A 14,868-nucleotide genomic window follows, 5' to 3' on the forward strand; every position below is an offset into this window, starting at 1 on the left:
CCTTCCCCCACTTGTGTGTCTGCAAATACCCTGTCGAGGAAGGGTATTGCGGGGCTTCGTTGAGATAGAAGATATAGAAAACGAACCCCGATGATCTTAAATGATATGGCTACCATTCTGTTTTATTTTTGGAATATATCTTTTGTCGAAAGCAGAATTCCTGTAATGACATTCTAATGACAATTAAAATTTGTTTCTCACATTCCCACAGCATACTTTTGACTCTCTATAACAAATTCCCCCGTACATAAATACTAGTCCTGGAAACATACGCAATATCAAAGTCAATGTAAAATCAGTCACTATATTCAAAATTCAGTCACATTGATACACTAGATACGGGCAGGAGTCTGGAAACTATTAAGTATTTATCCCCAAAATATTTCAGCGGTGCGTATTGGAATTTCACTGGCAATGCATAACCCCTACATGTAGATATTGATCCATCAATAGCAGAAAAACAAACTCTAGATGAAGCCATCCCCTTTCCTAACGCGCATTCGTCAGTTCTGGATCATGACCGGATGGTTGCGTCACGAGGCGGCGACCGCCGGTTGCATGATGGTGGTGCGTCGCCAAGAGGAACAGTCGTCGGAGCACAAGGCGGCGGCAACGGCTGCGGCTGCGGCTGCCGCTGAGGCGCTTCAGCCCCAAGTGAGTGTCGATACCGAGGGAAAGCTGCGCATAGTGCGCATTCTTGACGACTACTTAGTGCCCTTCGAGTGCGGTTTCTGATCTGACTGTACTTTTTCTTGCGTTTGGTGTCAACTATTATACATCATTAAAACCTAACAACCAGTATCACAACCGAGCCAATAAAAATTAAATGTATCTCCAAACTTATATTTTCTGAAGAATTATTCCAATTTGACGTGACGATAGGTTCTGCAACAAGCTCTAAACCGATTATATTAACGATGACGCAATAGTTGGGAATGTATCTAAACATGATGGATGAAACCTGATACATGAAGTGTAGTTTACGCAAAATGTGGAAATTTTTGTGGTAAACACCTTTTTTAGGAGAGAATTGGTTGATGAAACTTCTTAAGATGTACACTCTTAAAATGTGTATATTTCTATTAAAAGAGTAAAGAGTTTTCGGACCCCCTTCTCCGATGATTTCGGTGAACTTTTGCACCCTCCAGAAAGTCAACCCCCTAAATACCCCTTGGAATAATGAAGCCCGAAAAATTGCATCCTCATAAAAGTTTGCTTCACAAAAATAAAAAGTTTCCTTCAAAATGTTTGCCACCTCTGTGTCTCTCGCTCTCTCACACTGACTCTGTTTGAATTTGGGGCAAACTGTTTTCAAGGCCACAGGGCTACACCCTTCCTCCCACGTAGCCCCCTGCACCAGAACCCCACAGAATGGCGTAGATCAACTGATTTCGATAGCTTTTCGATAACAAACATAGACAGCACGTGTCACAGGGGCGTAGTAGGACAAGAGGGGGAGGCAGCGGCAGCGGCAGAGACAGTGACAAGTGAAACGTCAGACAAATGAGAGGGCCCTCCCCCACACAGCCACACAGAACGACAGACAGGAAGAGAGACAGTGCCGTAGAGGGTGTGTGTGTGTGTGTGTATGTGTGCGTGGGGGGAGGGGGGCCACAAGCACTTCACAGCTTAACACCCTAATGTGCAATACTTTTGGACCCCAACCCCCTGCCATCCGCCGATACAACCCCCTCAGCCCCACCAAAGCACACCCTTGTCGGCAGAAGATGCTGCCAGCGAGAGAGAGCGTGAGAGAGACAGAAGTCAAAAGCATTGAGAGGGCGCCACCCACTGCTCAAACTCTGTCTCTCGCGCTATCTCTCTCTCTCTCTCAGCTGCTCACTCCTTCTGTTTTGTTCGCCTTCTTTCTTTCTTTCCTTTCGTTCCTTCGTTCATTTTTATTGCGCTTGATCTTTGGCTTATTACCATGTCCCGTTTGAATGCGAAATGCGAACGACGCAGCCGGCATACAAAATGCACACATAAAAGCAGAGCAGTAGGCAGCAGCACCAGCAGCAGCAGCAGAGGCCGTAACAGAGCAGCGGTTCAAAATCGCCAAAGGGGCGTGCGTCCCTCGCAGCCGTGTCGACGCTCTGCCAACGACGCTGCTAACGACAAGTGGCCCCAGCAACAATTGCAGGCTGTCAGCAGAGGCTGGGCAGCATCAGCAGTGGCGGGCAGCAAAAGTTTTTCTAAGGATAACAACACCAAAAAAAAACGAAAACTTTTTTTGCGACCAACAGTTGACAGTCGAAAAGCATTTGACATTTTACCTTGAGAGAGTGTGAGAGAGGGTAAAGGGATCGAGAGAGAGCCGAGAGCCGAGAGCGAGATAGAAACTGTAACAAAAACAACACAAACAAAAAAAAGAAAAACAGAAAACACACAGAAAAAGCAAAAGCAAAAAGCGGACAAATGTCACTTTGAAAAATGCCATTGGTTCCTCCTGCCAGAGCCCGACCCCCGAAGTAAAAAAGTTCTCTACCGTCGTCGCCGCCGCCGCCGCCGCCGCTGCGCATCGTCTCGTCGATGCGACCGAAAAACCAGTTGCTTAGCAACGCCCCCTCTAACCGCAGCCCAAAGTCAACTGCGACTGCGACAAATGTCAGCAACTGCTCTTCTGACTCCATTGCTATTTCGTGTAGGCAGCGGCATTGAGTGGCAGCAGCGGCACCAGAGCACGGCAGAGCAGAGCAGCGCAGCAGAGCGCGCTGTCAGCAGATGGCAGCAGACAGGCGGCACCAGCTAGTTGTCTCGCTCTGGCGCGAGTGTTTGCCTTGGAGAGCGAGAGCGCGCGTGTGAGTGCGCGCATGCGATCTCACTCTTCGGTTGGACTGCCATTCGTCGTTGCTTCGTCGCTCGTTTCGCTCGTCCGATGCGAGGGCCGAGTCGGTCGTCTGAAGAGCCGACGACGACCTGCGTGCGTTTCGCCTGGCAGCAGCAGCAGCGCGTAGCACTGCTCTGCCTCTGCAGTGCCGTCGCCGTTTACAGTTTTTGTTTGGAGTTCGCGTGAAGCGCACGAACCGCCGCACATTGAAACGCAGCAGCAGCAGCAGCAGTTAGCAGCCGCCGCCGCAGCAGCCGCCACGCCACCAAAAAGCGAGAAACAGAGTCGCCAAGTCCGTTAGCTCCCAGAGATTTCTCGCGTCAGCTGTTTTCTGTTTTCGTCGCGATCGGATCACCGTGTACCGTTTACCGTTGGTTCTTCTCTTCTTTTTTTTGATCGACGCGCCAGAGAGAATCCAAATAGTTTTTTTCAAGTGTGAAGCGAATGAAAAAGGAATAAAAAAAGGAAGGAGAAGGCCGAAGAAGTGTCAAGTGGATAACACCAACAACAACAAATACGAATACGAATACCAGAAGAGAGCAACAAAAAGAAATACAAAAAGTTAATTAAACAAACAAAAAACAAAACAAAATAACGCAAAAGCAAAAAAGGCAATCGGCGGCCGCTAAATTTTTGTTTTTGTTTTTGTTTTTTGCCGCCGGCACCGCACAGCCCCTCCATACACGTGCTCTCTCTTGTTCTCTCTCTCTCTCCCTCTCTCTCTCGCTCGTTGCTGTGTGTGTGTGTGTTTGTGTGTGTGTGTGCGTGTACCGTTAATCGTTGTCCGCGTAATATCGTTCCTCGCCGATAGAAAGGGGCCAAGCAGGAGGCTCCTCCAACCACCAGAAACACCCCCCACCACCACCAACACCACCTCCTCCTCCTCCCACACGGACAAGATATTCAACAACAAAATTCTCACCGAAGCCTCCAAAGCGCCCCTCAGGGCTGTCGCGCTGGCGTCATTTCTGGGCGACGGTTTTGCCGCCCTCGGTAGTAGCCGAGCACCGCCGGTCAAGGATCTAATGGCATTCGGTGCGGTACTACACACAAATCAGCACAGTATCGGTAAGTGTCCTACCATCTATAGATCGTATAGAGGGAGATCTTTCATCTCGTCTATAGAGCGGTATCCTATCCCCTTATATTGGATTCTTAAAGCGTTTCCACAAGGTTGCCCTGGGTCTATCACCATAATACTTGGGATCTTGCTATTTCAAGACTACTGAGATCTCCAGGAACACCACCGGCTTCATTGGGTTCTTTGCCTTCCTTGGATGGTTCTCGGCTCTTCCTCATTGGTTTTCTAGGGACAATATCATCTTTTCTCATTGAAGAATGTCTATAAAGATATCTACGGAGATGTATGAAAGGACACCATATGATAGGATTGGTTTTACTAGGGATTTCCAGTGTACCCAAAAGTTTCCTATGAGTTCGAAGGGGGTTTTTAGGTGTTGAGGAAGTGTTTCGGAGATAGTACTATTCCTGCGTTTAACTTTCATTTCCATTGGAATAAAATTGTTTAGGGTTCCTCGGAGTTCCTTCTATATTTTCTCGATTTTTGTTAGCTTTTCTGTAAATAGACGCATATTTTCTGTTCCTTGATGGGTCCCATATGGTTCTCTAATGCAAACTGTTCTATGAGGCTCTTCAGAGAGTCCTCTCCGCGTCTCATCGCTTCTTGACATCTGTTGGGGCTCTGTTAAGGTTTCCCATGAGTTTTGAAAAAACTGCCACCTGTTTGGGGCGCTCCAATTGGAGCATTTGATCAAATGTCTTTCGTTTGAGATCAAAGAGGCTCTACAAATGTTTTTGGACGTTTTCTATAGATTTTCCACGATAATTATCCCTTATATTAATCCTTTTAAAAGATTTCAACCATTAATAGATATTTGTTATTAATTTTGTTACGGAAATTGACTCGGATCTTCATCCATGGGTTGATGACACTCGCCTTTGGGTTGAAAGGCTCTTATGGGTTAAGCGGCTGTGTGACAGTAGCGGGTTAATGGGAACGGGCTACGTTTTTGGGGCAGCAACACCAACAGAAAAAAGTTTTTTCTCCACTTTATGAACTTTAGTTTTCCTTTTAAAAGGGGGGGTTCCCTCTATCGTTCCAATGGCGTGGGGCGTGCGAGGGGTCTATCTCTCTCTCTCTCTCCCTCTCTCTCTGTCTGTCTGTATGGCCCGGACCCTGTCTCTTTTCCGCACGAGACCATTTTGTATGCTTTTTGAAAGTTCCTTTTTTGCACTTGTTTTTCTCTCTTTTTCTCTCAATTTTTCCCTTTGTTTTTGTTCTTTTTCTTCTTTACTGCTTCTTTATCTGTTCTTTATTTTTTTGTGTTTTGTTTTTTGCCGTTTTTTTTTTTTTTTTGGTCGACAGAAAGTTTTGCGCAGTTGTCAAAGTTTTTCTTCCGCTCCTTCTGCTTCTCCTCTTTCCTCTTCTTTCTGTCCCTGTTCTTGCTTCCCCTCTTTCTGCTTCTTTTTCTGTTTCGTGTTTTTCCTTTTGTTTTATTTTCATTTGCTCTCATGTCAAATTTTCACTTTTGCTGACGAAAAACTTGATCAAAATAAAAGAAAACTTTAATTTCTAAAAAAAGAAAAACGAAAGAATCAGCAAAAGAAGTGGTATTTATAAGCTCGAATCGCCGAATACCCTTGAAACTCAAGGATTAAGAAAGAGAATTACATATGTAAATATATAAATTTTTAAAGTGTTTTTTAGGTATTTGCAGATAATTTTTGTCATATTTTAGATGAATGGATCTTTTATTCTCCATTTGTTCCTGTTTTCCTGTATTTCTCTAAGTGTATAGCTTTTTGATCCATCAGTTTTCTGCTTGTTTATATTTAGAGTTTTTCTTCTTTCAAATATATGTGTTGGGGGAGAAATAGGAAAAATTTTGTTAGAAATGTGAAGAGATTGATCAGAAATCTCCAGTCTGATCTCCTGGAAAACAAGTGTCTCTTGTCTTCCGAAGAAGCGGCTCTACAAGCACCACTTGCCCTAGAGAAGAGGGAGACACCAGGGCAGGAGGCTCTGCGTTCTCCTCCGCCTCGTTCTTCTCCTCATTCTCCCACGTCTTTTCCCCCATAAATTGCCAGCCCAAAGACCAGGAACAAAAGGCGGAGTCGGTGGCTGTCAACATTTGGCCGCAGAAATGGATGTTCAGGAAGCCATAAGGCCTCCTCCTCTTGTCTTTCTACTCCCGTGGAAAACCCATGAAAATCTCAGACAATATGCTCTTTGAGTAAAGATACTTTTTGGAAGGATCATGCAATATTATGCCTTATAGATTCTATGATTCTCATCTGCCCAAGTGGCATCGGAATTTCGTGTATTTTTTATGGTTTTTTGGGGGAAATTTCTTGTTTGTTCTTTGAGAAATTTCCTATTTTATTAGAAAAAATATAAATTATTTTTGTTTTGATTTTTATTCAAATTTCTTTCGGTTTTCCGTCATTTTCAAAGGGTAACCTCTGTTCGAACCTCTTTCTAGAGGTTTTCGCTGACCATTTGCTCATGTTTCTGTCTCTCTGTCTCTGTGGCACATATCTTGTGGCAAGCATCTTTTCAATTTTTATGAACCTTCGGGATGGATGCCACATGCAACAAAAGCTCTCAGAGGCAACGCCTTTAACAAAAGTTCACGCTGCTGTTCATCAACATTTATGACTGCCACAAACAGCAGCAGCAGCAGCAGCAGCAGCAAGCGGCATGCAACAGCAGGAGCAGTGGAGGAGGCATGATCATCGACTGTGCAACAATATTTCCGTTGCAACTGCCTCCTTCTGCTTCTCCTTCTGCTGTTCCTTTGAACATGAAATGTGATTTTCTTGCCATTTTTTAAGCATTTTCTTTCAAGGTTTTTATGATCTGCCTGCCACAAGAAGCATAGAAGGTGCATGCCTCCTTCATCATCATCAGTCGTCGTCCGCGTCGTCTCTCGCTGGTTCGTTTTTGGAGGATCCTTTCATTGATTTATGGAGCAAAAAGCGTAGACACACGGCAGCTGCTGCCGCATTTAGCACTGCTGCTGCCCCATCCACAAAATGCTGCGTTGGGGGCTTTGTCTAGGCTCTCTGCGAAGGGGTGGAGGGGGGGCAGGGAGGGCGGTTCCTGCCCTATAAATTGCCATGCATAATGAGGCGTTGAGTTGTCGCGGGGCCCTCTCCGGTGGCCCACAGAAAGATCGGACGGGGGACATCTTTGAAACCAGGTTCCCAACAAAAGATGCCCTAAAAAATCACTCGGATCAGAAGGGAAGATATGTACAGAGATCTGAGAGGTTCGTTTCAGGAGTGGGATACCAGAGTAATCTCTTGAAGGAAAAACTAAATGTGCCACCTATTCCGCGTTCACATGTGAATGGCAGTAGAATTTGAGTGTTCCTCTCAAAAATCCTTAAAGTTTCAAGAATTGTGGGAGTTTTTGAAAGCAAAACATTTCGGATTGTCCTTTCGCCGATGGGAACATTTTCGTTTGGGAATAGAGTTTCTGATTCCCTTTAAATTTCTTTAGTTTTTCCTGTGGATGAACTCTTTAGTGTACCATTTCGCTTATGGGAACATTTGCACAGCAAGTAGACGTGACGTGACGTCTATCCCTGTCCCCCTCCCTCTGCCGCTGTCTTGCTGTCTTTGGCTCTCTCATGGCGGCTCCAGTGGCCCCCCAACTGTTGGGAACTTTTCAATTTTTGTTGCAAAATTCTGGGGCTTGGCTTTTGGCTTTCTGCTTCGGGTTTGGGTTTGGGTTTGGGTTTGGGGGCAACGTCGTCGCCTGTCTGACAGTGGAGCCGACCTCTCCCTACTGCCTCTGCCTCTGCCTTTGCCTCTACCTCTGGGTCTGCCCCCCCTCTCTCTCCTGCTCATTTTGTAGCCGCTTTTAGGTCGAAAACTGAAATAGTAATTCACATTCATGGCCTCTGTCTCTGGTGTCTCTCGCGTCTGGTTCTGGTTCTCGCTTCGGTTTACTTTTTCCCTTAGTTTCAGTTTCAGTTGTTGTTTTTTCTTCTTTTTCTTCTGCTGCTTTTTGCTGTCTTTTTTTATGATTTCTTGGCCATTTTTACGATTATTTTAAAGCTGTCAATAGTCCGGCGAACGTGTGAGATAATTTATATGCCATAAATTTCATTTGGCAAAAACTCTCAAGTGGCGGGGGAACCCTGCCTCTGCCTCCGCCTCCGCCTCCGCCTCTCCTTCTACTCCTGCAGTAGTTTCTCCAGAGAATTCTCTCTGTCCGTTTGTGTCTAGTATTTTTCGGTGGCTTATCGCCTTCTTTGGGCTTTTGATTTACTGGCGAGGCACTCAACAGGTTAAAGACTCGAAAGCCTTAACCCTAACCTAGTCCCCACTCCTGCACTCCCCCACTCCCCACTCCCTCTCCCCTCTTTGCTCTTTGCTCTTTTCTAATTATAATTTACTATTACACCGAAATTCTCTTCTCTTCCACACACATTCTCCTCCCTCTCGCTGTCTGTGTGTGCCTCTGCTTTTCATCCCGAAACAGAAACCCAAGAAAAACGGTAGCCAAAGCCTCGGGGATTGATTTATAACCGAAAGATTGGCAAAAAGCGCTTCCAAAACATTGAAGAGCGGAGGAAAAGATGAGAGCTGGAAGCCCCGACTGAAGCGGCTAGCACTTCTAGCTGGAATGGGAATGGATAGAACCCAGGCATACCCATTAATCGATTGTCAGCATTTTATAGGCAAATTTTTAGCGGTTTTCTGACTTTAAAATATTTTCTATTCTAAGGATGAGTTTCCAAACAATATTTGGATATTTTTCTTTATTTTTACACCATATTCTAACGGTAAAATATCTGAAATTGCAATGATTTTGGGGCCTTCATTGAATTTCAGTGGAATATGTTCCTCCACTTCATTTATTTATCGGTATAGCACCTCCGATGCTATGATATTGGGTATTTGGGCAGACCCTGCCCTTATCTAGGCATCTACCAAAGACCATTCGTTAGAGACCAAATATATCCTCGAAAATTCCAGCCTTCCGACAGACAAAACCCACAAAATTATTCAGAAATGTATATACCCCATTGATGGGTGCTGTAACGAGTGGGAATCCATCCTCCTCCTCCTTTGAGCAGCAGCCACTTGATGCTCTCTCACGCGCAGTGGAAGAAGTAGGTGGGGCACAGACGGACGGACGGACGGACGCTGATGCCTGATGCTGCGGCTGACCTTTAACCCAAAATCTCAAAGTCAAAGCATGAACTCGCACGCGAGAGAGACAGAGAGAGAGGGAGGAGGAGAGAGACTCTGGTGCCCGTTCGCCTGGAACCAAAGGCCCCGATCGCGGAGCAGATGACCGCAGCCAAACGTCGATTCGTTCCGAGTGCTCCAGCAGCAGCAGAGGCAGAGGCAGAGGCAGCGACTGCACCGTCGCTGTGTCAAGTGAAGCGTTACCCCCAGACGGTGGTTGCACCTCCGCTCCACCGTCGGCGGCAGCGGCAGCGGCGGCGATCTGTGGCCACGGTTCACGTGGAGGTTAGGGTCCATGTCTCCATATCATCAATAACCGAAGCGGAGAGAGAGACAGCAAAAAGATAGAGATAGAGAGAGAGAGAGAGAGAGAGATCGGAGAAAGAACAGAGAAACGTCGTTTCAACATAATGACGCGTGTAATGTGGCTGCTGTCGGCTGCTGCTTCAACAATTTCTTACACTCTGAAAATAGAAGAAAACGTCGGGAAAATTTAGAAGACTAAATAAGAGTTTTGGGAGAGAAATGAATTCGTTTTCCGGCAGGAAAGCCTCTTCGTAGGTCTTGATTGAAGAAAGACACTTTTTATAGACATTTTCCTAGTAATTTTGAGCTGTTTTGATTCGAGCAAAGATTCAATGGAATAAAAGTAGCAGAGTAATGGGAATCTATCAGTTCTATCTATGAGAAAACCCTTAAATAACTCGGGCCTAAGCTGTTCCTCTCACGCAACGAACGTGGCCTTTCGTTTATGGGTAATTTTGTAGAACAAGTCCATGCCATCGCATCTCTCTTCGCTCTCTTTCGATGCCCCATTCCCGAGCTCTCATCTCCCTTTTGTGCTACCAATTTGTTATGCATTTTTATTGTTCTGCTGCATTTAGGGGGAGGGGAGGGGGCTCTTCTGCTACTCTCTTTCGAGGGCGCCAAGAAATTAACGCAGCTTTTACTTTTTATACCCGTATGCAAATTAATTAATCAAAATCTTCAGCATTTACTCTTCCACGTCTCCACATCTCCACGTCTCCACTTCGCCACTTGATGATGGCTTTTGTGGCGCGGTGTTTGGCAAATCATTTGCGGCAAACATCAAAACGCTGCGGGAGCCAAGCATCGGTGGGGGCTGTGTGTAACGATCTCTGGAATTGGCGCTCAGACGCCGTCGTCGAACCATGACCAATTGAAGCTAAGGCCAAGGAAGCGGCCAAGAAGGGGCTGAGAAAGCGGCTAAGGTAGCGACTTAAATCGATGCATCTACACACAATCTACAGATTAAGTCTTTCCTTTATAAAAAGGAGCTCCTTTAACACTTAAACGATTCGGAGCTTGAAATCCTGCAAAGCTTCAACGGATACTCTCAGAGTCTTCCCTGGTTTGCTTTCGGTGGGGAGTTTGGAGGAGCCTTGAGTTCTGTAAACGATTGAAAATGGTACATACTTGTTTCAAAACTCTATTGAAGCCACTTTGAGATACAATTTGGACCTCCTTAAGCAGTTTTTGCCTCATTTTAAAGGGCTATAATGATTGGAAATTCGCTGAAAGTCTACGAGAGTCCCTCTGGGGAAAATCTTCTGCCAGCTATGAAATACCATTCAAAATGCTCAAAGTTTTACCCAAAAATGTCAACCATTTCGAAAGCATAAAAGTCATAAAACTCCACAGAGGAAAAGTCGCAAAAGCAACAGAAGAAAAAAAAAAGGAAAACATATCCTGCCCTGGAGAGGGGGGTGGTGGGCGGAGGGAGGGTACTTCCGTTTGCTCGGTTTTTCTTATCGCAGAAACAGACGCTGGCTGCTGCTGCTGCTGGCTGCTGCATCCCCTGCTCCTGCCTGATGCTGGTCCACTGATAAGAGTCCTTGTGTCAGAGTTGACTTCCTCCCATTCGAAAGGACGACGAGGGTTGCCGCCACGACTACGTGCATTCGCATTCAAGGTTAAACGGGAGAAAAAGAGAGATTTGCCCGATAAAAGCGAAATTTTATGTTTATGTTGCCATCAGAGGAAGGGGGGGGAAAACGGGGCATAAATTTCAGCTTATCGCATGAGCCAGTGGCAAGGGGCACGGCAGTGGCAGGAGGAGGTGTGTAAGCCCTAAAACCCTAACCGCAAACAGCAGCAGCAGAAGCAGCAGCTGGCAACTCTGGCAATCCGAGTGCCAAGAGATTGTTTATTATTAATTGCATTTTCCGAATGCTGCCACTGCCACACAAATGTGCAAGTTGCAACTTGCAGTTGCACAGCACAACACACAAAGCGCAATAAATTGTGCAAAATTAATGCGCAAAACCAATTAAAGGACAATTTCGCCTTCGATAGGCAAAGGGTCCCTTCTGCTGCTGCTGCTGCTCCTTCGGCTGCTGCTGCTGATCATTATAATATGCATAATATTATGCTTGTCTTGGGCCCAAAACTCTTGTCCCGTCTCGTAAATGCATCAAAAGTTTCCCATCTTCGGCTTCGGCTTGGAGCTAAATTTTGCCAATCAAAGCAGAATATTTAGTGGCAAACGAGGAAGAGGACACGAGGGATACGAAGGATGAAGGGGACACGCAGGATGAAACCGCCTCGGTTTGGGGTTTTCCCAAGTAGTTTCAGGGTTGCTGCACGCTCTACGCCGTACGCTTTATTTGGCACACATCTTTAAACCTTTAATCGCATTAAACGCTGACCGAAGAGTCATTCAGATGGTGAGAGATAGACGGAGAGAAAGGAGAGAAAGGGGAGGGCGCCATATTAATCGATGGAGGGAAACGAGTGAGAAGAGGGGAAGGGCATGGCATAAGAGGGGAACGCTAATGTAGATAGAGAAAAGATATCCTCGTGGATATCTTTAAAAAAAGACTAAAAATACTAAGAAATACTAAAGATACTAAAAATACAAAAGATACTAGAAATACTAAAAATAGTAGAAATACTAAAGATTCTAAAAATACTTAAGATAATAGAAATACTGAAGATACTAGAAATAATACAGATACTAAAAATACTAAAGCTACTAGAAATAGTACAGATACTAGAAATACTAAAGGTACTAGAAATACCGAAGATACTAGAAATAGTACAGATACTAGAAATACTAAAGAGACTAGAAATACTAAAGATGCTAAAGATACTAGAAATACTAAAGATAATAGATATCATAAAGATACCAGAAATACTAAATATGCTTAAGATACTAGAAATAGTACAGATACTACAAATACTACAGATACTATAAATGCTACAGAACCAAAAATCATACTAAAAATACCAAGTATACTAAAAATACCAAAAACTAATTAATTAATTACAAATAAACCAAAATACTCAAAATACAAAAATATATACTGTACTTGAAATACCAAATATTTTTACATAAATAATAATTACACAAAAAACCACTAGACAGAAAATTAAAAAAAAAAAATATTAAAAATTTAAACAATACCACTAAATAAAATACCAAAATCATAATAAAAATTATAAATATAATAGGATATATTAATAAAACAACGATATGGGATCCATAGATATGGGTACATAGAACCCAGAGAAGTGTTGCGCGTCATGCGGCAGCGCCACTCGGGTCGGTTATTGGCCTGGGCGACATCCCAGTTGGAGATTAAGAAAGTGTAATAGCTCTACATATATGATACGCACCTTTTAGCCCACTCTCTCTCGCGGCGATTAGCTATCGCATGGGAGAAGCCGAACCATCTCTCGCTTCATCAAATATTGAAAAATGCAAAATTTACAAATACACATAAATTTTGAATGAATCGCCAACACCAAAAGCATTTAAAATCAATCAATGGCTCAAAACCAGGGCTGCCATCAGACGCACACACAGGTGGAGGAGAGAGGGAAAGGGGTGAAGGAGGGGAGACCACATCAAATGAGGCCAAGAGTGGGAGCGTAGGGGGAGTGTCGCAATATTAACAAAATAAACAGAGACCCGAGACCCCCGAAACCTCCGACCAAAACATGAAACGATAAATCCCCACAGCCAAAACAGGGAACGGGGGGGCACAGGGATGCACAATGTCCTTTCATCCAGCCATCCATCTATCCAGGAGGAGCCCCTTCTGTGGGGAAATGTGTTTTTTTGGGAGGTGTCATAGACGTTTTCTTCGTTTGTTCCCCTTTTATCGATTGTCCATTATAATATTTATCGATCAAATCGATATTTAATATGAAAATAATCGATACAAAGCACCAATTAAAACCGTTTCCCTTGTGTTCTGTAGCAATTCTTTGCCTTTGATCATCTATCGGATATTTTTGCATATTTTCATCATTTGATTGACACAAATGGGAATTGGACGCTTGTTCCATTCCTCGCAATCCTTTTCCGATGACTCTTTCTGTCTGCAAAGGAAATCAGAATTCAAACAGACCCCTTGAGAGGTCCTGTGGGGGGTTGGAACCGGGTTGGACGTGGCCGCACATCGAATGGGAAGCCTGCCACAGAAAAACAAAAAAAAAATATGCAAAAGAAAACCCAAGAAAATGCAGAGTGGGGAAGGTGGGTGCGGTGCGCCTCCTGGGAGGGTGGTTCTGGGGTTGCGTGGGCGGGTGGGCCGTAGCCGTAGCCATAGCCCAGGGGGAGGTTGTTGTCCTGTTGTTGGCTCTCGTGTTTGTGTGTCCATGCCACATGCCACATCACTCATACGCTAAGGCTTATCATTGGCTATCTGTCTGCTGACAAGCGGCACAACCCAGAGACCGAGGCAGTGGCAGTGGAGATGGTGGCGCCCCAACCCCCATGACGACGACAACGAAAACGACGAAGGAAGAGCCACTCGAGAGTCGAGAGACATTTCCATCCACCCGAAACGAGGCGAAAGCGAGCAAGCGAGTGAGCGAGAGCTTCGCTGTGCCCTGGCCCTAGCCCTAGCCCTCGCCCTCGCCATCGCCATTGCCCTGTGTGCCCCATGTTGGGGCAGAAGTGTGATTTTTATGGGGCGACAAAAGCGAAAGAAAACGAGAGAAAAACGAAGTACTGCGGACGGGGGCTCCATAAAAATCTCTGCAACTGACGACAATGTTGATGATGACGACTATGGAAAATGGAGATGAGAAATGAAGAGGCATGGGGAATGTCACGGGCAGGAAGGAGCATGGAACATGGAACATGGAAGATGGAGATGACTATGAAAATGGTTGATGAGATTGAAATTGAGATTGAGGGAATCTCCAGAGCCGGAACCATTACCGAAACGGGTCTCGATGGGGAAGGGCAGGCCTTAGAAGGACCTCTCGTTTGGGGGCTACGTCTTCAAAGCGATTGTTGTCTGTTGCATGTTTAATCCATGGCCCCGCCATTCGTGTGTGTTGCATCGTTTTCTCAGCCATTTTTGTCATGTAAATTTTTCGTTTTTATTTTATTTATATTTTTGCAACAGAAAGGGAGGCAAAAAAAGAGAGATACGCCTCCTTTTTGCTGTAACCTCATGCATATAAAGTATCTGGTAGATACACAGATACACAGCAGTGGCAGCGGCAGTGGCAGTGGCAGTGGCATGGACTGGATACGGATGGCAGATAGGCGGCAGCCCAGAAGCCATCGACGCCGATCCGTTGCCATCGTCTCGCATCATGAAATTGTTGTTTACTTTGCCATTATATTCTTTTCCCAAAAAAAATACAAGAAAATAAAAGGCAAAAACCAGAGGCGGCTGCCAGAACCTCCTCTCTCTCTCTCTCTCCCTCTCTCTGCCCCTGCCAGCCCCTCAATCCCTCATCATCATCGAATCCTGGCCAATATCGCTTTTTGCCTATCAGAGGAGCCTCTTCTCATCTTCATTTTGGTATTTTTTTTGTGTTGTATTTTATGG

General features: G+C 45.0%; 2 protein-coding genes across 3 annotated transcripts in view; both read left to right on the forward strand.

The window, feature by feature from the left end:
• Positions 1-260: 260 nt before the first annotated feature.
• Positions 261-852, forward strand: LOC108152047. Of its 2 annotated transcripts, none has more exons than XM_017281053.2 (2): positions 261-390; positions 454-852. In XM_017281053.2, exon 2 carries the CDS (start codon positions 472-474, stop codon positions 733-735), a length of 264 nt encoding a protein of 87 aa, XP_017136542.1. In that variant the 5' UTR covers positions 261-390; positions 454-471; the 3' UTR covers positions 736-852. The 2 variants fall into 2 exon arrangements, with proteins under 2 accessions (XP_017136542.1, XP_017136550.1); XM_017281061.2 differs by having other exon boundaries at positions 457-852.
• Positions 853-3,404: 2,552 nt separating this feature from the next.
• LOC108164768 (LIM/homeobox protein Lhx1) overlaps positions 3,405-14,868 on the forward strand; it is a 50,023-nt gene continuing 38,559 nt past the window's right edge. Inside the window, exon 1 of the mRNA XM_017300680.2 lies at positions 3,405-3,895. Within this exon, the coding sequence (XP_017156169.1) occupies positions 3,853-3,895 (43 nt within the window). The 5' untranslated portion in view covers positions 3,405-3,852. The remainder of the gene's footprint in view (positions 3,896-14,868) is intronic.

The sequence above is a fragment of the Drosophila miranda genome, chromosome XL, assembly GCF_003369915.1.
Source record: "Drosophila miranda strain MSH22 chromosome XL, D.miranda_PacBio2.1, whole genome shotgun sequence".
Lineage (NCBI taxonomy): Eukaryota > Metazoa > Arthropoda > Insecta > Diptera > Drosophilidae > Drosophila > Drosophila miranda.